The sequence below is a fragment of the Mesoplodon bidens genome (assembly GCF_964165515.1).
Source record: "Mesoplodon bidens genome assembly, chromosome: 12".
Lineage (NCBI taxonomy): Eukaryota > Metazoa > Chordata > Mammalia > Artiodactyla > Ziphiidae > Mesoplodon > Mesoplodon bidens.
Genome location: NC_138168.1, coordinates 48,424,024 through 48,449,456, shown reverse-complemented (window position 1 = coordinate 48,449,456; position 25,433 = coordinate 48,424,024). Strand labels below are relative to the sequence as shown.

The 25,433-nt window shown below is 38.3% G+C and overlaps 2 protein-coding genes across 8 annotated transcripts in view; one reads left to right on the top strand and one right to left on the bottom strand.

Moving 5' to 3' along the window:
• HS3ST5 (heparan sulfate-glucosamine 3-sulfotransferase 5) overlaps nt 1–25,433 on the top strand; it is a 288,558-nt gene that overhangs the window by 244,623 nt on the left and 18,502 nt on the right. The window lies entirely within an intron of this gene.
• Nucleotides 14,216–24,219, bottom strand: LOC308625890 (coiled-coil domain-containing protein 167-like; the record flags this gene model as incomplete). The annotated part of the gene is made up of 2 exons (XM_081250492.1): nt 14,216–14,703; nt 24,115–24,219. The coding sequence occupies 2 exons, from the start codon at nt 24,217–24,219 to the stop codon at nt 14,461–14,463; spliced, it is 348 nt and encodes a 115-aa protein (XP_081106618.1). The 3' UTR covers nt 14,216–14,460.

The following is a 25,433-nucleotide window of genomic DNA, read 5'->3' as shown; positions in this document are numbered from 1 at the left end:
CTCTGTCACTTGCTTGTCATAGGATTTTTATAACTTATAAAATCTCTATGGTTTAAACATTTTTAAAATGAAAGTCAAATGCTTCTCCCTTTTGGATCTCAGGATCGTTTTAAATATCAAAAGGAATACAATATGTAGGAGTGCTTTGGAAATTAGAGCACTAGATAAGATGTTAAGAATATAGTCAATCAACAAGTAATGAATTGCTGACAGTTTTCCAAAGTTAGCTGGACTCTGCAGAGCTGTGGTTCTCAAAGATCAACCATTTGCGGTCAGTTTCCATGAGTTTTCCCATATCCTCCTACCACCTATACTATTATTTACTTAGTATTTTTTCCATAAATTAACTCACTTTTTTTTTCTTTTGTGCCTACTGAAGCCTCATCCTAAAATTAATATTCATAAAATCAGAGGTTGAAGTGCTTCTTATATAATTGCAATATATATTAAAATAAATTCATACTTATTAAAATTCTTTATAGTTCTCTATATCATGCTTCAGTAAACATTGCTAAAGAAGAGTGCTTTAAAATTCAGGCAAGTAGTTGAGGCTGAACAGAGTCAGAAATGCAAGATATCAAAGGTTTTGGCAATTATTTTATCCTTTTTCAGATATAATCACTCTTCTCCCAAAAGGTACAGTACTGCTTTTTAACTTTAGATGAGTTGGAATTTTATTTTACAATAATTAAGTCATCTGGAAATGTGGTTTCCCAAGAAAAATTTGTATTTGGGGTTTTAAAAACCTGTCTTGGTCCAGCAATTTCTGTTCATCAGGAGAAGGGCACACTGGCACATGCTGCAGTTCAGAAGGGGAGACTTTTCTGAAATGCCTGTTTATGAAGCCATATTTTAAATTTCTTACACAGACATAGCTGTAGCTCAGCATGTTGGCATTATGATGTAATTTCAATGATAGAGTCTGAAATAAGGCTATATTGTGTGACTTTTTGGCACAAGCATTCATCCAATAAACTGAGCATTCTAAAAGGGGAAGCAAAGACCATGTAAATCCATTCAGACCAGAGTGCCTCACTTTTGCTTACTAGTGTATAAGTACTGCCATCAAGGTTTACTACCAGTTTTCAAGCTACCCAGGTCTGCCCCTCTGAAGGCTGTAGATGGGGAAACTAACTACAACAGGAGGCCCCAGATCTACAGATTTGTTCCCATTTCAGCACTGAATGTAGAGGTTCTAGAATCAGCTTATGTTCCAGAATGCCAAAGTCCGAAGGTAGAATGGGCTGCATGCAACTGTTCCTAAGCCAGGAGTTCAATAACATATACCAAAATGGTTAGTCAGTACTAGAAGAGATGCTACAGTAAATACATAGTCTTCTTTACTGATGATATTTTTGGAGCCTTTGTTATACCCATAGGCACTGAAAATCACCAAGATGGGACTCCGTATGCATCTGTCCTCAAACTGATTTTACCACATAATCTTTTTTTTTTTAGGGAGTATCTGAGGAGACTAGTGTCCCAGGGGAGCACTGCTCTAAAAACATAATATTGCTATTTGTGGATAATATAAATGTAATGCAATATAATATAGGAGGTTACCTTTTCATCTATTTTAAAAGTATGTTACTTTTGTGCTTTGGAATTGCCCTAGATAAATATGTTTTAAACTTTTGTTAAGTCTCTGCTTATTCAGCTTAGTAACCTCTTTGTGGCTTCTGAATAATGTAAGAACTTGATTCATTATTTAGAAATCTTAGTAGCTGCAGTAAATGAAGTAGATATTACACTTAATTGAGACTACAAATACTGCAGAGGTTGCCAGTCTCACATGGCATCAGACCTTACTGAGTTTTCATGCCAGCTTAAAAAAAAAAAAAAAGAAAAAGAATTCATTTTCAAGAGTTAGAGAAAACACTTTGCCAGTTGCTAGTGAACCTGGATGTGACTTAGTTTATAGAAAGGCACAGATTAATTCTTTTCAATCCAAATGCTATGACTCTTAGCTAGCACTTTAATTTTAAACAAATCCTATTCTCCATCTTGTCTGGGAGACCTTACCTACAAAGTGATAAGGCCTGTAATGACTGTCTGGCATGATATCAACTTTAGAAGCATATACTGTATATGTTTTGGAACTAAATATTTCTTCTTCCCATTGACTCTTGACCCCCTTAGAACAGCTGTCGCCTTCTTCAAACGCTTTCACTAAGTAAAAAGTCAATTGGCTGTAAGTGGTGATGAAGAAATGTCATGTGATTAATACTACAGTTTAGGCTGCTGTGATTAGTCACGGAAAAAACAGTTAAACTTCCTCCCCAAGAAACATGGTACGTTAACAGCAAATGGCCTGCCTGAGCCTGATAGGAAGAAATAGTTGGGCAGTGTTAAAAGCTGCCTATTGATTTGTGCCCCGACTGAAAGCCAGGCGTTGATGTAAATGAAAATGTGTCAAGAGTTGATATTGATTTTTTTTTAAATCAGACCATCTCTGGGGAAATACTGCTAGCCATACTACTGCTCTTGTCTATGAGTGAAATAAGGTTCCTTTCCACAAGACTACACATGTCCAGACATCAAATTTTCCTCTTTAACTGAGGTGTGGTAGGATGCTAGTCCATCATCTGCAATCTCTGCTCAAAAAAATGGCGCAGAGTCCCTATATCCAGGAATAAAATGAAAAAGAGAATTTTAAGTTTAAGAGGGATTTGTATGTGGGAAAGGATGTGGATCCATGCCACCTACCTACCAACTGGCCTGTTGTATATGGATCAGAGCACACAAATACACTTAAGCTAGAAATTTCCAGCCCATGTGTTCCAAGATAAATCACTTCAGAAGGATGTTTATTTTTAGAAAATCCTATTCAAAGATAACAATAATGTAAGATAGAAGGTGAAATTTATTAGGATACAAACTACCAAGTTGGGGACTTTCTTCTCCTTCAGCCTGTAGGAAACTAGCCACATTTTCACCGCTTAGAAGTAATTTTCTGAGCTGTGCTTTACTCATAGGCCCCAGTGCTTGTAAATATTGATGAACAGCTTAAGAAAAGGCCAAGAATCATAATAATCATGCAGCTTTTGGTCAAATCTGTGGAGGTTTCAGCTGCCTAGACAAGGCTGCACTTCACGATTCAGCTGGGGTAAGGGATGGATTTTAATATTGGGCAGTTAGAATGGAAAATTAGTATGGAAAAGGAGAGGTCATCACCTGCCAATATATGTGGATTATTTGGAATTAGCTATTGGGATTAGAGAAATTCCTAATAAACTGATAAGGGGAAGGGTCATTCCCTCCATGGTAGCTTAGAGAGCTAAATCCACTTAGCTTGATTCGTTGGCCTTAGGCACAGGCACGTGATAAAAACTCCACATTGCAAATTGATTAGCTTTTTGTTGATTACTCAATGACCTTTGAGGTATTCTAGATTTCATGATCTATACACCTTGCCCTCGAGATTAAATAAAGAACAATGATCGGAAATAGACCTTAAGGGAATGGGAATTATTGTGATGAGATCATTCTATGCTGAATGTCCTGCATTAAAATTTAGGAATGTGTAGCAAAAGCTTGCAGAAGACAGTTAATTACTTTGTAGTAACAAATGAGGTAACAAATGTTCTAAGTAGATGGGACTTTGCAATTTAGGGCCACTGTCTTAAAACAGTTACAATTAATCTGTAGCTCTTAAAATAGGTATAACTTGCTAGAGCTGTAGTTTAACTAACAAACTAAGCTTATGGCTGATCCTCCAGAGTTTCCCTGAGGAGGTTACAAGAGCAGCCCTTCCTGCAGCCTGGAAAACCAGTGCAGACTCAGAGATATTTGCCTACGATGGTTCTAGACCAGCTCTTGACTGTTCTGCCTCCTGCCATCCCATGTATTGTTGTCTTGTACTGTTATTTATCTTTGGATATATGTTGATTAAGTATCTCCAAAAGGATAGCAAGCTTAGTAAAGTCAGAGACCATGCATTATAGTTCATTGTGTTATCAGCAGTGCATAACTTCATAACTGCTTAAGGAAAAAACCTATAAATATACATATATATATATATATATATATACACAGATGCATATATATATATTTATATTATATATAATATATATTTATATATATATTTAAATTCAGGATGAGCTAGTTATCCCTATGACATTAAATTACTTAGCCACTTTTCACCCTGAAATCAAAAATATACATACCAATAGATTTACACAGTTATTCATTCTAGGATAAGCTCAAATCAACTCAGAAAATATTATTCAGAATGAAAAATGCTTTTCTTCTCATAGTTTATTCAACTGCTTAACATACACATTCATTAAGTAATTCCTAGAGGCCTTTCTCTCATGCTCAGGCATATAAATATCATTTTCAAATACGTGTACTTAAGACAATGAGATAAAATGATTTGAGAGTAGCCATAAAGTCTTGAATCATGGATAATATTAACTTATCAACTATATGTAATATAATAGCAATAAATTATTATACGTTTGCCTGTGTTTCCAGATTTAGTGTTCACCCAGAATTTTCAAATATGTTTTCTAAAGGTATGCATTTAACAAATTAATTGATCTTCTGATTTTGACTTCAGTTACCAAATTGTAGGTTTTTGTGTGGTTGTTTTATAAGTTTCTAGGAAAGAAAATTAGCACAAGAATTGTCACAGCCCAAAACTTCCAGGTTGAGATCATAATAACTTTATTTACTACCTTGAATGTTTTAGTATGTTCTTTACTTGCTTAGTAAAAGTCTAAACAGTATGTTAACATTTAATTCCCGTCCTTTCCTTTCACAGCCTGCCCTGGTTTTTCAAGACTAGTGAAAGAGGCATACAAGTAAATGTTGTACACAAGTTATGCATCTTTCTTTTGTTTGTAGGAAAGAAATAGAAAAAAATGCACATATATAAACCTAAAAATAAGAATGAATTATTTGTCAACCCACAAAATTTTGTCACTACTTTTTATTGTTCATAGGGGGTAGAGTTAGTTAAAAATCTATACTTAAAATTTTAGTGGGGAATTAAAAGTCTGAAATGGGAAACAGAAAAGAATGAGAATGCATACTATACTCTGATAAAAAGAAAAAGGAAGGAAAACTAGGGAAAATTTTCTTCCCTTTCTCATTCCCCACACCTACCACCCCCTAAAACACTTCTGATGACTTCAATTCGAAAGATACATATTTTCCAGAGCACAAAATACACTCCAGATACAGTTCTCTGTGGAATTTTCAGATATTCATGCTACAACATTTGACAAGAATAGAAACAAATAAGAAATAACATAATGCAGTGCTCATAATTTGGACATAACTAAAAGTCTGTGGAAACAAACACCAATCACAATATATTGTATAAGGAATGCTAAATATCTAACTTTTCCTTTCCTAGTAATAATGCTTTGTGTCATAAATATAATTTAATGTTACTGGGGAAAATTTTTTTTAATGAGTTTGGCATTTTATACACCTGAGAACAATAAATCAAATATATCCTTATAATAAAAGATACCTTTTCTCTTAAGTGTATCTACATAGGACCAAGCCTTTCATAGATTTCTTTAACTGGTAATATATTAGAATTCACAACTTAAAATTTTTATTCTGCATATTCTGTTGCATAGAGTTAAACAATCTAATATCCAATTCCATATATATCTGTATGTTCTACAGAGGGATATTTATTTCATGTCAGTAAATAATGATCTACTAGCATGATAGAATAATTCAGGTGATAAAAAAATTTTAATATTTTCACTTTGTGTTACTCAGCAAGAAAAGTAATCAGGAAACTAGATGAAGTGCTTTTTTCCCCTTTTACTACACCAAAGAAATTGAGTTCAGCAAAGCATATTATGCATTTCTCTGTCAGGTGCATATTTACATTTGCATTTCTAAATTATTTACCATAAATACATTTTTAATTCTAGCAAACCTTAAAATAATAAAAGTTCCATTTTCAGCCTTTATACAAACATGCAAATGTTAATGTTGCTAAGGAATATACTTTAAATTACAGAGCATTTTTATTCATTATTCTGTTACCCCTTCTATGATATTCAGGTCTCCCAACAATTTTGGAATATTAGGGGGCCCCCTAGTGGCACCTTTATTTCTAATAAATTTCCAAACTAAAGAATAAGTTCGTTTCGTTTTTTTTTTTTTTTTTTTACTAATTACTTGGACCATTTTGATACTTACACATATTTTGCTGACTTTTTTCCCAGTTTTTAAACACAAGTAGACTTCTTTTCATGTCCCACAAATGTTGAGTATGTTTCTGGAATCAAAAATTTATTCATAATAATTCTCATCTCCAGTTATACAAATGCCCAATTGCTACAATCTCTTTTCATTCTTTCTCATCTTGTGACCTTTCCAGTCATCTCAGAAACCATTTGGAGATTGACTATGAAGAAACATTTTCGTGGGAAACAAAATTTCTGTATTAAATTGTAAAAACACACATGTACCCAAATAGATGTTAGTTTTAATATTATTGTAGTACAGAGGCATATCTTTATTATACTTCCATTTAGCCAAAGGAAGATGTACGCAATGATACCTAGACTGCATTATCAATGGGACAACTATATAAAACTTTTTAGAACTTACTTTTAATTATGGTGAAGATTTGATGATGGGCTGAAGTATGATGTCCCCTTGGGTCAAGTGAGTAATTAGCAGTAGTTCTGATGCTTTTCCAACCAGATCCCCACAAAGCCTCTACTCTATTCTGGTCTGGAATGATCCTCCTTAATAGGCGAGCAAAGGCTTCCTGTGGGTTTTAACACTTCCACAGAATCTTAAAGGTTGAGGTGAAGTCAAAGAAACGATGGGGGAGAGTATTCTTCACAGTGAGAACAACTTCAGCAGGCATGTAGAGATGAAAATAGCATGACTTTGCCTTGGAAACCATATGGTAAATTGTCAATATCATTGAAACACAGAGTGGGTGGTGGGAGCATAGGAGACATATCCAGAGATGTAGCAGGGCCAATCCAGCTATGGAAGGCTTTGGCGGCTATGCCAAGGAGTTTGAATTTACGCTGAACACCAGTGACAAATGTCGTGAGATAGTAACATTCGTGTTTTAGAGAGTGAGTCTGGGAACAAAGTAGAGGATAAATTTGAGAAGGAGTAAGATACAAGTCAGAGTGAAGACTTGGTCCAGGCAGGAAAGGATGAGAGCTGGTAGAGCAGGTTGTAAAAGTGCCTCTGCAGTAAGTGAGGTCATTTCTGAGCCACTGATACCCTGGGTGATAGTAGAATTAACCAAGGTCTGAGCAAAGGCCCTGGCACACCCTGCCTCAGCTCAGCACCCCATCAATTTTGTCTTTTTGTTTATTTACCCCTTGTCCTTGGCCATACTACTGCTTCCCTCCCTCTCTCTGAAAGTGAGCTCACATGAGCATCTCATAGCCTTCAGCCTTGAAGAAAGACATGGGTTGTGTAGTCAAATTTCACTACTTTGGACGGTGTAAAGCATGGAAGAGACGAACTCACGGAACGTCCAGAATGATTAGATGTTAGATGTTGGGCATAAGGGTTGGGAAGCCCAGAATGACTCCTAGGCATCTGGTATGGTAACTGGGAAGATGGAAGCACTAACCACTGGTTTGTAGAGCCAGTAAGAGAGAAGGAGCAAAGTGAACTAGTTTTCTAGGCTGTGTAACAAACTCCTGCAAACTTGAGCAGCTTCAAACAGCACACATGTATGATCTCATCATTCCTTTGGGTCAGGAGCCTGGGCACAGCTTAGCTGGTTTCTTCCCCTCACGGCCCCATAAGGCTGCAACCAAGGTGTCAGCCAGAGCTTGGTTCTCACCTGGAGGCTCAACTACGGAAGGATGTGTTTCCTTCACTTGGAAGTGAAGTGTTGCATTCACTTTCTCTCAGCAGAGAGTCCATAGCAGCTTCCTTCTTCAAAGCCAGCAAAGCCAGCTAGCAAGACAGAGTCTTATATAATGTAACAAAACCACAGGAGTGATACCCCATCACCTCTGCCATATTCTAGGGCTTAGAAGCAAGTCATAGGTCTTACCCATGCTCAAGGGGAGGGGCTTATCCAAAGGCATGAACATCAGGTCCCAGGGATCATGGGTGATACCCTAACTGTCCATCACGTGAGCCTTTTAATAAGGTTTTAAAATATGAAACTTCTGGGTATCTTTACTTCCAACTGTCAACTTAAGGAAATTCCATTATATACTGTAACTTGGACCATTATTACACTAACTTAGGATTATTAGAATATTTATCCTGAAAATCTCTACCATAGAGAGAAAGAGGAAAAGCTCAATTCTTTCTGATCTTCAACATCCATTCAAGAAAGGTTACAATATACATTTTAAATAAATATTTGTTCTTCAGAAACAAATTTTTATTTGAGAAATCTCAGCTCATCATTTCAAAATTATAAAAGAGCAATATCTAAGAATACTTCATACTAAATGAGATTATTAAAACATTGGGTTGTTGCTGGTTGCAACACTGTCCCTATGAGGTTTGATTTGAATGAATATTTAGTGAAATATTGGAACTGACTTTAAATCCTTTCCTTGGGCACCTGTTCTTGAACACTACCACCCCACAAAAAACAAGAATTTTTGAGAACTGGAGACAACCTAAAATGTCACATATTATATCCAGTCTTTCTTCCAAGTCCTAACGACCTTTTCTTCAAAATACCTGCTCTACTTACCCCTTTTCCTCCATTCACACAACGTGTACTCTAGGGGAAGCTGTCAGTGCCTCATGTCTGGATAAATCAGCATCAGCCCCCTACCTGGTGTCCTTATTCTAATATTTCCTCCCCACTCTGTCAGTCCTATTCAAGATTGAATTTTTCTTCTACATGTACAGCTTTTAACACACAGTTTATTTTTTTAAATCATTTGTGCTGCTGTTCCGTTTCCTATGCTACCATCTATACACACCCATGTCTGGCTTTTTACAAGATCTATCGTCTCATATATATTCCATTCAATCTCACTTCCATTCTTGAGTACAAATCATCTTTTCTCTCTCCAGTAATTCCCTCCTGGTTCCTACACAAGGCAAGCTTGTGTCTGTTTCCTTATCTCTGCTCATATTGTACTTGGGTTGTCCATGCCCCTGTCATCATCATAAATGCCCTAAGTCACAATGAATAGATATTGGAGGATGGAGAACCCAGGTAAAGAATGAGGGGAAAGCCAGATTCTATGTAGATGACAGAAAAGGAGAACGACAAAACAAATCTATAACAGGACTCAGAAGGTAGCAGAGAAGGCAGAGACAGAAGGTTGGAAGAGGGTAGGTATAATGAGCACTAATGTCATCACATCCTAGAAGTCAAAACCAATCCCTAGAGCCAAGCTAGGTTGCTTAGCCTGGACAAATGTAAGTATCAAGGGTTGAGATAAGCAGAGATGGGCAGACAGAAAGCATCCAAGAAAACAAAATCCCAGAGGGCAAGAGAGGTCATGTGTGAGGATCTTCTCAGGCATTATAGGGATGGGCGGGTGATCAAAAAGAGCAGACAGGTGCATATTCACCTGCTTGATGAGAGAACAGCTTGATAAGAGAGGGTACTCTGCCTGAGACCCCGGTTTTCCCATGACATAGTGTACTTTTAATCTAAGCAGCTAGGTGCATGTGGAGGATCATTGTCTTTAAAGCCAGTCAGTCTTGGGTTCAAATTCCTCTTCCACCATTTGTTGGCTGTGTGACTTTGGACCACTTATTGACCTTCCCCAAGCCTCAGTTCACTTATCTGTAAAATGTGGATAATCATATCAATCTCATGGTGTTATAAGGATTAAATATGATAACATATATATGAAATGCCTGACATCTAGCAAGTATACACATACTTATTGATTTTTATCGTTATTTTTATTTTTCCATCTGCCAAAACCAAAATGGCTACCCAATTGTCCCTGAGAGCTGCATGACCTTCTCTAAGCTATTGTGATCTGTAGAGTCTGCCTCATTCTTTGTTGTGCTGTGGGTTTGCAAAGTTTCAGTTGATGTAAGCTAATTTCTCCAATGATGTTATGAACGACTTGGGGAAAGTCTTCCCACTGCTGAGCTCATCATAAACTCAGCTGGCACTTGCTATTACAATGCATTTCACGGCCCCACTTCATCCATTTCTTCAACAAATATTTCTTGAGCACCCACTGGGTGGGAGGCATGGGGATGCAAAAACAAAGAATAACATCTTGGCTTTCTGGAGCGAGGCATGGATGATACCACTCAAGTAAAAGCATGTGAATTTTAAAACTGGAAGGACCTAAGAGATTATCTGGCCAGCTCTTTAATTTTATAAAGGTGTGATTGAGGATCTAAGAGATGACTCCGGCTTTTAATTTCTTCATCACTGATTTTTTTTTTTTTTTTTTTTTTTTTTGCCTACTAAATCATGTCATTTTGAAAAACAAAGAGAAAAGTCTAGGGTGTTTTTAACTGAGCAAGAGTTTGGAACTGAATGGTTTTACCATCTGCCATGTCATTGTGAAACTGAGCCCACTCCTCTCAGAGAACGTTGCCCCAAACGTGCATGGCATAACCTCCTGCAAGTCTTTACCAGAAAACTGACAAGAGTTCTCTCTGGTGGCTGTGCTCTGGTCTCATTGCTTCTTCGCCAGCATGAAAAAAAAAAAATCTGTCATAGAAACAGAAGTAATTCAGGCAGAATGCAAAGATGCTTTCTACTTTCTTTGCCAGGGAAGGCCAAGATGATGGTTTCCTCTGATGGTCATTCCAGACCATTGCTTTGTACATTTGAAAAGACACATCTAAGCATTTATATAGAGAAGTGCATTTGAATCAATAATATGGGACTAACATCTGAAGACTCAGTGGCTTTAATCAAACTCTTTGCTCAATACCCTTCAATACTTGATCCACAAACTTGTCTCCAGATTAGAAGGCCAAGGTGAAGAGTAACATCTCTAGTTCAGTGGGGGCTAATGAGACATGAGACATTTATTAATGTCTACAATAAATAAATGAGACATTTATTAATCCTACAAGAAAATCTTAATTAGACACTGGAGCACTGTTTGTTTCATTGTTAAAAACTACCCAATCCTGGAAGAACTGAAGAATAAGTAAAGACTAAAATAGAAAGTAGTGTTATAATTAGGCCCCCTGAAATGAAAGTGATACTTACACACACACACACACACACACACACACACACACACGGAAAGTATTTGTCACTTATTTCTCCTAAATAACTCAGTATTAGCATTTACAATGAAAGTTTGATATAAACATTCTTGAAATAGCTAGACATGTGGATACCGAAGAAACAGGAGATTATGATTCAACAAAATTCTGCTAAGAAGGCAGTTTTGTTGTGAGTTTTAGCTGCAGCAGTGTTAGTTCCGTCCAAGTTAATTAGCAAGATGACTTCATTATGATTTTCTTCTTGTTCATTTAATAGGTTCTTTCTGTTAAGAAACACTACTTTTAAACACAAGGATTTCATAATGCAAGTCCACATATTTTGGAACTGCTTCCTTTTATTTCAGTGGCACTTTTTTCAGTCTACCCATCACACCCAAAAGGGAAGCAGGGGCGATGGGAGGAGCAGGGCGGTAACATAAAGGGATAGTAGACATTTACTCAAGCTTCCTAAAGCTAAGAGAGTGGCATACCCACAATGATATGCGTGGCCAGTAATATTTGGTGTAATATTTGATGCATGGCTTTCCAGTAATATTTGATGTTCTAAATTTTGCTTTCATTAGTATGTTCAAGATAAGAGCAGAGAGGAAGAAAAGAGGGGAGGGAGAGAACTTTGGGGACATTCATTTACAGCTTCAGAAAAATTCCCCTTGCTAAAATAAGAGGTGGGAAAAATACTTCTGGCATTTTACATAGAATTAGTTACAAAGTATGCTAATAAACCAGATTGTCAAATTGTGTCAGTCCCATCTAATTTTTTTTTTTTTTAATTTTTTTAATTAGTTTCTGCTTTATAACAAAGTGAGTCAGTCATACATATACATCTGTTCCCACATCCCTTCCCTCATGCATCTCCCTCCCTCCCACCCTCCCCATCCCACCCCTCCAGGCGGTCACAAAGCACCGAGCTGATCTCCCTGTGCTCTGTGGCTGCTTCCCACTATCTATCTACCTTACGTTTGGTAGTGTATATATGTCCATGCCTCTCTTTGGGTTTGTCACAGCTTACCCTTCCCCCTCCCCATATCCTCAAGTCCATTCTCAAGTAGGTCTGTGTCTTTATTCCCGTTTTGCCCCTAGGTCCTTCATGACTTTTTTTTTTTTTTTAATTCCGTATATATGTGTTAGCATACGGTATTTGTCTTTCTCTTTCTGACTTACTTCACTCTGTATGACAGACTCTAGGTCTATCCACCTCATTACAAATAGCTCAGTTTCGTTTCTTTTTATGGCTGAGTAATATTCCATTGTATATATGTGCCACATCTTCTTTATCCATTCATCCGATGATGGACACTTAGGTTGTTTCCAGCTCCGGGCTATTGTGAATAGAGCTGCAATGAACATTTTGGTACATGTCTCTTTTGGAATTATGGTTTTCTCAGGGTATATGCCTAGTAGTGGGATTGCTGGGTCATATGGTAGTTCTATTTTTAGTTTTTTAAGGAACCTCCATACTGTTCTCCATAGTGGCTGTACCAATTCACATTCCCACCAGCAGTGCAAGAGTGTTCCCTTTTTTCCACACCCTCTCCAGCATTTATTGTTTCTAGATTTCTTGATGATGGCCATTCTGACTGGTGTGAGATGATATCTCATTGTAGTTTTGATTTGCATTTCTCTAATGATTAATGATGTTGAGCATTCTTTCATGTGTTTGTTGGCAGTCTGTATATCTTCTTTGGAGAAATGCCTATTTAAGTCTTCTGCCCATTTTTGGATTGGGTTGTTTGTTTTTTTGCTATTGAGCTGCATGAGCTGTTTATAAATTTTGGAGATTAATCCTTTGTCAGTTGCTTCATTTGCAAATATTTTCTCCCATTCTGAGGGTTGTCTTTTGGTCTTGTTTATGGTTTCCTTTGCTGTGCAAAAGCTTTTAAGTTTCATTAGGTCCCATTTGTTTATCTTTGTTTTTATTTCCATTTCTCTAGGAGGTGGGTCCAAAAGGATCTTGCTGTGATTTATGTCATAGAGTGTTCTACCTATGTTTTCCTCTAAGAGTTTGATAGTTTCTGGCCTTACATTTAGGTCTTTAATCCATTTTGAGCTTATTTTTGTGTATGGTGTTAGGGAATGATCTAATCTCAAACTTTTACATGTCCCTGTCCAATTTTCCCAGCACCACTTATTGAAGAGGCTGTCTTTTCTCCACTGTACATTCCTGCCTCCTTTATCAAAGATAAGTTGTCCATATGTGCGTGGGTTTATCTCTGGGCTTTCTATCCTGATCCACTGATCTAGCTTTCTGTTTTTATGCCAGTACCACACTGTCTTGATTACTGTAGCTTTGTAGTATAGTCTGAAGTCAGGGAGCCTGATTCCTCCAGCTCCGTTTTTCGTTCTCAAGATTGCTTTGGCTATTCGGGGTCTTTTGTTTTTCCAAACAAATTTTGAAATTTTTTGTTCTAGTTCTGTGAAAAATGCCAGTGGTAGTTTGATAGGGATTGCATTGAATCTGTAGATTGCTTTGGGTAGTAGAGTCATTTTCACAATATTGATTCTTCCAATCCAGGAGCATGGTATATCTCTCCATCTATTTGTATCATCTTTAATTTCTTTCATCAGTGTCTTGGTCCCATCTAAATAACAAGCAAATTGCCTTATACAGATGGAAAATGTGTGAGATGAATAGATCTCCTGTGTAAACTACCTCAACTAAGATTTATGAATTTTGTTCTACTTATCTATCCTATTTAAAATCATACCCTGCATTCTTTTCAACTTCTTAAAAAAAAAATCATTAAGCCTAAACCTCATTTCAAAATCTCCAAGCTTTCATAAGTCCCCTAATCTTTAGCAGGGGGTGGGGGGAATCCACCTGTACAGAGTTCCCAAGAAAATGTCAATTGCTGTCTCCTCATCACTGGAGTTTCAGAAATGGAGCAAGAGTACACCCCATATGAAGTTTGGGGGAGCCATTTAGCAATGGTTCTAGTTGTTGTTATATTGGATAAAACTATTGAAAAAAGAAAAGCTATTTTCTTTCCACACATACTAAACCCCAAAAATCGTGTTTTGAGAGAATATTCTGAAAAATAAGAAATTAGCTGGTGATTTTTTTTTTTTCCAGCCAGGGTAGTCTTTATTGCCTTTCCCTTGGGCTAAGCCAGCACGAAGTCCTTCTGGAGACTCAAGCCCCACAGCAGAAATGGGAGGCGAGAGGGGCTGAGCTGACAGGAAGCCCTGCTCCAATGTCTGGGTCAGGGAGAAATGGCCCTTGTACCTTGGTCCTCTTGAGGCTTGAAGGGCCTCCTTGGCCGTGACCACAGAGCTGAGGGGAAGCCTGTGCTGACTGGAGAAATCTCAGGCTCACAGGGTCCAGTAGGCATAGATGAGGGTCAGAAGGAGGGAGATGGCCACAGACAGCAGCATGTTCTTCCGGTTCTCCTGCCGAAGCAACTGCAGCTCCTTCTCATAGTTGGAGGCTTTGTTCATCAGGCTGCTTTTCTCCTTCTCCAGAGACCTCCTGGCCTCTGAGCTCAGCTCTGCCCCATGAGGTTGACCGACGGCTTTCTTCTGTCCACTGGCCACAGATAATACCTCTTGCCCCAGCTATAATGAATGTGTACTCTTCTTCACAGTGTTAATGGGAAATAATGGAGGAAGCAAGTATAGTTATTTGGAAATAATATAGAAGATCCATCCAGCTCTGACCTGTCTTAGCTGTATGATGTTTGACCAGTCTTAGTTCACTTCCCTGAGTATCACATTTCTAAGTGGAGGTGCTCATAATACCTAGTGACTTTGCTTTGAGGATTTTATGATGTAATATGTGTGGGAGAAATGCTCTGTAAAATATCAAGTAACAGATAAGGGTACAGAAGGGACCAGAACAAGAAAGAATGGGGGAATCAATGAAATCCATCACTGCTATTTTGAAAGTTACCGAAAGCACATACTCTTCTGCCCAGATAAAGGGCAGCAAGATAAATAAACCCTAACCAACTTGGAGAGGGTCACCTGAACAGGAGGGGAAGTGTAATTTACTCTTGTATAACCACATATGCCTAAATGCCATTGCCAGAAAAACTGTTGAATGAATAACGCCAAAGTTGGCTAATAAGAATACTTTAAACATTGCTTCCCAACTTTCCTGCCCCTTTCTACATGGCAGAGCGAAAATCTTACTACCCTGCGAATCAGGAGCTATGTCGTCTAGTTTCAGTTCCCTAGGTGTGCATTGCATTGTTATTCATTCATTCATTCATTGGACCAATGTTTATTGACCTCTAAGTGTCAGGTCCTGTACTGAACACAAAAGATATAGCAGTATACTTCACACATTCCTAGCAGGGATCACTCAAATTCTCCATCTGGAACTCCTGCATCTGTAAGAAGGGGGAAATGGGCATGATGCTCTCTCTAGTCCCTTTCAGTTCTAATGTCTTTTTTTTCCTCTCTGCAGAGTTTCATCCTATATTCTCCTCCAAAGACTCAGGGAGTCTTCATGCTGATCTTTCCTATTCATTAAATTATAAAATAATATTTATGAATATGTATAGAGAGACATTACAATGTCTATAATGTATACACATATGCACGTCTATAACTTATTTCCTAAATAGCATTCCTCCATTCATTTATGCATCACACCTTGAGAGTCTTTGAGGGGAGTCACTTCGCTATTTGTGGTGGCATGTGCAGATATATTAAACAGTCCTTACCCTCTAAGTACTTTGTAATAGAAGAGACAAAAGATATTCACAAATAATTACATGTCAGAATCCTTTCTTTAGAAAAAAAAAAAATCCTTTCACTTGATGGGATCAGAAAAGATTTCTTTTAGGCAGTGGTGCTAAAATGAGCCTGGAAGAAGGGATACGATTTTGAAGCAAAGTGGAAGAAGAGAAGGTCATACAAGAAATAGTATGGGCAGAGGAAAAGACTAAGAACAGGATATGTGAAAAAGTACTGACCATATGGACATTTCATGTGTGAGACATGAAAGATGAGGCCGTTAAAGGAGATTGAGGTCAAGTGTGAATCACGTTGCCAAATGCTGGTGTTGGGACTTTATGCCTTTGGCTAGCACTGTCTGTAGCGTATAATGCAAGCCATATACATAATTTTAAGACTTAAGTGGCCTCATTTAAAAAGGTAAAAAGAAACAAGTGAATTAATTTTAGTGATATATTTTCTTTTACCCAGTGTAGGCAATGTATCATTTCATTTCAACATATAGTCAATATAATCAATACAAAACATTTTAATGAAATATTTTACATTCCTTTTTTCATACTATGTCTTTAAAATCTGTGGGTATTTAACACTTGCAGCAATGTGCTAATGGCTAGTGACCAGTGACTACAGTATTGGACAAAGCAACTCTAGGCTATGGACAGACATTGCTGGGTTTTGAGGTAGAGAGTGGTTCAGTAAAAACAATTTTTAGACAGCTGAATTACGTTTTATTATGTAGACATGTATCAGATTGTGAGGATATTATGGTCACAGGGAGGATATTATGGACACAAGACAGGGAGATGATGTGGAAATAACCTGGCTTTGAAACAATTGAGGATGGACTGTGGTGGTTGACTCATGTATTATAGAAGTTTGGGAGAAATACCAAGTCTGCACAATCCAATTGAAAGAGAAAGTAATGAGCAATATGCCAATTCACATAGTTAAAGGAAAAGGAAAACAGTGTTGCATCACCTGATTATCTTGCTTATCTCACTAGATTGGAACCTCATTTCCACAAACATCTACTAATGAACTGTGCCAGGCTTTGAGGAGTTTATAAATATATATATATGTATGTATATGTTTATAAATGTATTTATATGAACAGTTGTTTTTTTGTTTTTTTTTTTCGATATGCGGGCCTCTCACTGACGTGGCCTCTCCCGTTGCAGAGCACAGGCTCCGGACACGCAGGCTCAGCGGCCATGGCTCACGGGCCCAGCCGCTCCGCGGCATATGGGATCTTCCCGCACCGGGGCACGAACCCGTGTCCCCTGCATCGGCAGGTGGACTCTCAACCACTGTGCCACCAGGGAAGCCCCTGAACAGTTGTTCTTAATGTAACTTAACAACATCATGGGCAAAGCAGGCTTTTACACAACAGAGAGCAAAACCTGATTTTGAACACTTCGGAAACACAGAAGAGGGAATATACAATTCTGCCTGGAAGAATCTAGAAAAGGTTCTTGGGGGAAGTGAGCTCAGAGCTGAATATTGAAGAATAAGGACAATTTCTACAAGTGGACATAAAGAAAGGACATCATGAGTAGAAGGAAAGGCATGAAGGAAATTAGCAAAGTATCTGGCATATTTTGGAAACTAAATATTTGCCAAATTTAGGGTCTGTATGGACATATCATATGAAAGGAAGCTGGAAAGGTGATTAAGGAGAAATCGGGGTGAGGGAATGTCAACAGCTAGTTAAATGAACAGTGTTCCACTTTGCTGCAGAGGCCTGGTGCATCATCAGGGAAAGAAGCCCACTTCCAGAGGTGGGCGTTAGGGAACATGGCTTTAGCTTGAGAAAAAGATGCAGAGGGGTCGGCTTCCGAGGGAGTAATATGAAGACAGTAGTTTGTACATTATAACTCGGAGTACTGACTTAGTGTCAGATATAATGATCTGCCTTTTCACTGAAAAGTATCTGACATTTCACTAAATTGACCTTTTCTTGCCAATAGCAAACTCAGTTGCATCATCCTCTCTGTTCAAAGTTTGAGCATAGAGCTGGCATTGTCAGGGGTACAATGTGTCTCTTGAAGGCAAGCCTTCCCTGTTTGGTACTCAGTATTCTAAGAGAAGAACGAAATCACTCCTGCTTTTTTGTTTTCTTTAAGCTACAGATGATGGGGAAATATGTCTGTATTGGTTTTCTAATGCTGCATAACAAATGACTTGCCAGCACCGCAACTTAATACCGATTTAGTAGCTCACAGTTCTGTAGGTCAGAAGTCCAGGTGGGCTCAACAGGATTCTCTCTGGAGAATCTCACAAGGCTGAAATCAAGCCATCAGTTTGACTGGGCTCTTATCTAGAGAGTCTGGGGAAGGATCTACCTCCAAGTTCATTCGTGGTTGACAGAATCTAGTTCCTTGTGGTTGTAGGAATGAGGTCCCTGTGTTCTTTCTGGTTGCTGGCCAGAGGTTGCTCTCACTTCCCAGAAGTTGTTCTCCAAGTCCTTGTACCTTAAGCTCTCAACAGCACATCAGATCCTTCTCTTGCTTGGAATCTCTCTAACCATCCCTTTTGCTACCAGCTGGAGAAAACTCCCTGCTTTTAAAGAGCTCCTCTGATCAGATTAGGCCCGCCTGGGTGATCTCCTTATTTTTAGGTCAACTGTTTAGCAACCTTAATTACAATCTGCAAAATCATTTTGCTCTGTAACATAACATAATCACAGGAGGAACACCAGGGGCAAAGGTCATGGAGGAAATGAAGAATTCTTCCCCACCTACTGTGCCCTTAATATATCATATCAGAATACATTTCAAATGGAACCATTTCATTTTTTCCTTGTAAATTGAAATAAGCCACTTTACAAGATGAAACAAAGACACAAAATTTGTCTATAAAAGGACAAATTTCGTCCTTGCTGAGTGACTGATTAAACAGATGGGCAAGAAATGTATATGAGTCTAAGGGGAAACGAATAAAATAAAGGAGACTTTCATTTCTGGCAGTGTGGTCAAATAAGTACCCTGTATCACACTCACTACTGAAATAACTAAAATGTATGGTGAAGTAACTAAACTATATGTCCATCTCTATAAGTATATAACTATATCTATGAGGCTACTTGAAAGGAGGGAATCAATGGAGCCCAAAAATGAAATAAAATGAGGAATGATTAGAAAGTTCCCAAGAGAATGTTACTCCGAGAACTTCTGCCAAATCCTAGAATCCTTTAGCTTGCACTTTGATGGTTATGTGGGCTTAGCTTTGAGAAAAAGCACGGGAACTGGTCAGTGCAAGGAATCTAATAAGAAACACTCATAAAAGTAGTATTCTAGAAGACTATACTGTTATTGTAAGAATGAATTAGAAATAAACCCTAATATTCCACAAGGAAATCAATTTTGGCACAGTGAGAAGACAAAATTCCCTGAGGATTCATAATCACAAATAGGTCCTCCCTTGAGTTTGGTGTTCTAATTCATGCTACAGATGTGGTCCAAAAAACCTCAAGCATTATCCCAGAGGAGCATGCCCTCAGGCAATGGGCAGAAGCAAATCTATAACTCCTTTGAAAGACTCAACTTAAACGCAGGCTTCCTGCTAAATGGGAAGGAAATCTCAAAAAGAGTGGATCTATGTACACGTATAACTGATTCACTTTGCTGTACAGCAGAAATTAACACAACATTGTAAATCAACTATACTCCAATAAAAAAAAAGTCATGCTTTTTACGACATGATGATCTTACTACTCAGTTTGTGTTTGAATCAGATAGTGGCTGTTTGTAGTAGAAGACATACAAGGATATGTATTGCATTATTCCTAATAATCGAGAAAACTTGAAAGCAAACTTAGGTGTCTGACAGTTGCACGTGTACTGCATATATATATATATATATATTTTTTTTCTTTTTGCGGTATGCGGGCCTCTCACTGTTGTGGCCTCTCCCGTTGCGGAGCACAGGCTCCGGATGCGCAGGCGCAGCGGCCATGGCTCACGGGCCCAGCCGCTCCGCGGCATATGGGATCCTCCCAGACCGGGGCACGAACCCGTATCCCCTGCATCGGCAGGCGGACTCTCAACCACTGCGCCACCAGGGAGGCCCTGCATATATTTTTAATTGATTTATTAAACTGATTTTATTTAAAAAAAACAAAACAAAACAGGCTTCCTGGGTTAAATAAAGTTCATCAGAAAACGAACAACCCAGAATGAAGAATCACGGAACAAACAAGGAAATAAGACACTATGAGTAAAACAAAAAACCTCAACGGCCTCAGATAATGGAATTTTGGATGATATTGATAAATGCAGATAAATCTAAATAAGCAATGTTTTGTAAAACAGTAATAACAAAAATAATGCCTAACCTAGGAGGTGCTGAGGGATCACACTAGAATGAATATCCTGACCCAAAATGTACATAGTAGCTGGGAGAAAGTGATTGGAGTTAATGTGCCAAATTTGTAATTGGCATAATGATTGTTATTCTCAGGAATTATTTTAATTAACTGGTTTCTGTCCTCTTTTTTTACCCTTGATGAAGGTATTGTCATCCTATCAGGATATTTTTCTGGGAAGAACTGATGATCCAACCAGAGAGAGACAGAAAGGATATTAACACTTGTTAATTACTTTATACCGCTTTCTTTTCTTCCAAGCGCTATACTTTGACAAAAATCACTTTAGCACTCTTTCAAAACATATAGCACCCAAGGATTAGATTTGCACTGATGAATGAGTATCTAGTCCTGGTACTAAAATTAATGCCAAATCTTCATAGAAAGAGGATGAATTTTCCCACAAATACTGACGGTCAATACAGCTAGATTCTATTTTGAACTCTGCCAATCATTAGCTAAGTGGACCTAGGACTGTACCTGGACCAGGCATTGGCTTCCTCATTTAGAGAATAGAGAATAAAATAGTTATTGTCTCTCATATCTTTGCTGTTAAACTCCAGTGAAACAATGTTTAAGCTAGAGCTTTAAAAACTGCAAAGTGCTACACAAATAGATAGTAGCTTTATGAAAACTTTTTATGATGATTAAGTAGATAATAGGAAATCTTTCTCTAAAGTTTTTAGGTTGTTCTGATACAAATTCACTTAAATTTTATGTTAAATGTGTTGAATTTTCTGAGTCCAACTTTGAGATTTGAACATGGTACGTTCACATTTCTGTGCAATCAGTCTGCTAATGGTTTAATTCTTCACTTTAATGTTAAAATCAGCATCATCTTCAGATTATAAAAGAAATATATAACTTAGTGTTATAGAGGTTAAAGGCGAGGAAAAAGTCGCTGCAGACAGAGGAATGAAAGCTACAATGAAATAAAAGTTAATGATCAAAGTACCACCATACTTTTAATCTATTTGTGGCATTAAGGTATTTTTTTATATACATCATTTCTTTGATCCTCACCAAAAACAAAAACAAAATTTGTGAGACAGGAAATTAGATTTAAAAGTTGACTTCCTATCTGGTAGTTAATACTATACTTGATTTTTTTTTAATTAATTAATTAATTTTTTTTGCGGTACGCGGGCCTCTCACTGTTGTGGCCTCTCCCGTTGAGGACCACAGGCTCCAGACGCGCAGGCTAAGCGGCCATGGCTCACGGGCCCAGCCACTCCGTGGCATGTGGGATCCTCCCGGACCGGGGCACGATCCCGTGTCCCCTGTATTGGCAGGCGGACTCTGAACCACTGCGCCACCAGGGCAGCCCACTATACTTGATTTTAAAATAAATATACTCAACTATTACTGAGTATGACAAGTAAAACTGATATTTCTATAAAATTTACCAGCTATACAAGGCAGAGGGAAGAGCTTATCCAGTTAACTTGAGCTCTTTAACTGCATGAGCCTAAATTACTGGAATGATCTGTTTGGACCACGTATCTTAACTTAATTACCTGTATAATTGTCACCTCTCCAACTCACACTTTTCTATGTAAACACAAGATTAGAGAAGGAGAGATTCTGCTTCTGAACTTATCAGCAGGACAAATTTACTAAACTCCAGTAAATATTTAATGAAGTGAAAAGAAACTTTAGGAGGGAAAAAACATACCCTTCTTCTCTACAAACATTAGTTACATATACCAATGAGATACTGAGATTAAGACTAATTGGATTTCATGCCAAAATAAAATTCAGTTCCTATCTCTTTCCTTAAGACATCATTCTAGTAAATGAGACCCTGAAACAGAAACAGAATTAACTGATTCCTTTTAAGTTTAGTAATTACAAATGCAAAATGAGTATCCTCCTGCAGAGAGCCAGAGGACTACTCAAGCTAACGCAATAATGGTAGCTGTGAGAAATTATGTATGCGCGATATCAGAAGCTGAATGGAGGAAAGAAATGGAGAACCCATTTGAAAATTTGGAATTTGCTCAAAGCTGCTCCTGCAGTAACTCCCAGGATAACCCCTCAGCACGGATCAGTAATAAACTCCACAGTTCTATATAATTTACCACCTTTTTTCTTTTCATGTCTAACATTGACCCTTCATGGTTAACTGAAGAAACAAAGAACTAAGTAGCTTCCTTAGCCATTTGATAGAGCAATTATGAGCATCCTGACGGATACATTTTCTGCTTAATCTGCTAACAAGTGGTGTCCATTTTCCTCTTAATCTACACCCGTCTCTTCACATTCGACCTGACACATGCAGAACACCACTTCCCGTGCCCTTGTTCTTGTACCCTTTTCATTTGTTTCTTTCTCCTTACAGCTCTCTTATGTGATCATTATAATAGAAGAAAAGAGAATTCTTTGTGACACTTTTCCTCAGCTGCCCTTGGTTAATTTTTTCAGAATGTGATTTCTGTGGGCTCCCTGATGTCCGGGCAGATTGAAAGCTCATCAGTAGACTCTTTCTTAAGTGTCGGTGTCTTTTCAAAGAAATTTCATGGCTTTGAATGAGAGAATTGCTTTTCACAGTAATAGGCAGTGGAATGTGAAGCAGCCATCTTGAAAGAGTTCCAGACTATTTACAACTGGGGGCTTATAAGCACTTAACAATTGAGATTCACCTCAGGCACTAATTTCCCCCCCACTGCAATTGTCTTTACTTCCTTACACATTAATCTCTCCTTGTAAGAACACTCATTTAGTGCTAATCTGATGGAATTCCTTAGTGTAAGAGAAGTTTAGACCCAGAGGGGATTGTTAAACTCATCCCTTCCAAACCCTTTGTTTCTTGGGAGGAAAAATCAGAAGACCAGGGAGGGTAAATGATTTACCCAAAGTCACAGAGCAGGTGAGTAACAAAGTTTGAGCTTCCTGTTTTGTTTTACTTTAAAGGGAACAGAGAGGCAGGAGACAGTTTTCTGCTATATAATAAGAGCAGATTCTGCAGTCCTTGGGTCTCTGCGTTTTCTTATTTGCATGATAGGGATGCTGATACTGCCCTCTTCACCTCAGAGGATTTCCCCCACAGATCTATGGTAGGGGATCCCCTCTGCTGGAGTGTGTGTGTGTGTGTGTGTGTGTGTGTGTCCACATTATCCTTGTGTGGCCCATGCTCTTTTAGGGATATTGTACTTAGGACTGTAAGGCTTTGTGGATAGCTACCATGCTTCTGAAATCAGACACCATTCCCAGGGTTGGGTACCCAAGGAAGAGATGGGCCTCAGGGAAGACCACAGAACTTAGAGGGAGAAATGAAGGGGAGTGGAATCCCAGTGCTGTAAGAAGATATGGAGGGCTGTGTTCCTACGTAATGGGGTTAAGACAGCACCTGTCTTAAAGCCAAGCATCTGGAAAAAGGAGACACCACTGTAAAAGCCCACAGCCTATACACAAGTAATCCATTCTCTGAAGGCTGGAGGGTCTGGCAGCAGGACTGTACACATAATTTGTGGGACCCACTACAAAATGAAAATGGACTCCTTGTTCAGAAATTATTAAGAATTTCAAGGCAGTGACAGCAGAGCCTTAAACCAAGCATCCAGCCCTTCTGAACACAGAGCCCCATGCAGATACACAGGTCACGTGGCCAACAGCTAGCCCTGTCAGGCAGCAAGTTGTTCCCTTGGCAAATTCTGGTCTAAACATCCCCAACAAAGTCTTCACTTGCAGGGGGTTTTGAAGAGAGGAGTCTTTGAAAGGAAGACTAGTGCCTTTTGGAGAGAGGTCTGACTGTGGATACTTGGGTAGGAGGCAAGGACCCTCCACAGGGGAAGTGGATCTTAGGGCCAGGAGATGAGACTCTGAGGTCCAGCAGACCCTGCCCTTGTGAGGAGTCTTCCTTCGCTGCCAGTCTAAGAGGATCTGGGCTCTGTGTTTAAGGGAAGATGCAGTTTCCTTACGCTTTTAACAAGAGTTGACCTTGAATGCTGGAAGATGAAGAGAGTAATGAAGCAGGATCTGTGTCCCTTGTTGCCCACAACATTCCCGGCGTCTGCAGTAAACATGGCAGCGCTCAGTAAACATTTGTTGATGAATGGTAACATAGGCAGTTATCTTGAGAACAGAATTTGGTGGAGCCCTTCTGGCCCTGAAAGGAAGATCTGAGATTCTGAAAAAAGAGGTGTCTATGGTAATAAAAAGAGGAATGCTTTGAAGTACATTAATAATACTGCAATTTAAGAAAATGTTAACCTGCCCAAGAAGGAGACTTTTAGAATCATTTGGCATACAAACTAATTATAAATTATTTTACAGATTTATTAACTACTCAAAAGATTTTTCTAAGACATGTTGCTGTACTTTTCTTTTGCTATCAATGCTAAGAATAACAGCACTGCATTCTTTCTCTTTAAGTTCTGTTATTTAAAGAACATAGTGGCGGGATGCAGGGAGAAACTGGAAGCAGGCACAGAAAGCTGAGGACAAAGACCTAGAAAAGTGAAAATAGAAAGAAAGGGATTACAAGGGCCTCAGAAGTGAATATAGTCTCTTTTGAATTATGGTTTTCTCAGTAGTGGGATTGCTGGGTCATATGGTAGTTCTATTTTTAGTTTTTTAAGGAACCTCCATACTGTTCTCCATAGTGGCTGTATCAATTTACAGGGAAAGGGAAAAGGTTCCCTTTTCTCCACACCCTCTTCAGCATATATTGTTTGTAGATTTTTTTGATGATGGCCATTCTGACTGGTGTGAGGTGATATACCTCACTGTAGTTTTGATTTGCATTTCTCTAATGATTAATGATGTTGAGCATCTTTTCATGTGCCTCTTGGCCATCTGTATATCTTCTTTGGTGAAATGTCTATTTAGGTCTTCCACCCATTTTTTAATTGGGTGTTTGTTTTTTTGATATTGAGCTCCATGAGCTGTTTGTATATTTTGGAGATTAATCCTTTGTCCGTTGCTTCATTTGCAAATATTTTCTCACACATGCACCCCAGTGTTCATTGCAGCTCTATTTACCACAGCCAGGACATGGAAGCAACCTAAGTGTCTATAGACAGATGAATGGATAAAGAAGATGTGGTACATATATACAATGGAATATTAGCCATAGAAAGGAATGAAATTGGGTCATTTGTAGAGATGTGAATGGACCTAGAGTCTGTCATACAGGGTGAAGTAAGCCAGAAAGAGAAAAACAAATATCGTATATTAACGCATATATGTGGAATCTAGAAAAATGGTACAGATGAACCTATGTGAAGGGCAGGAATAG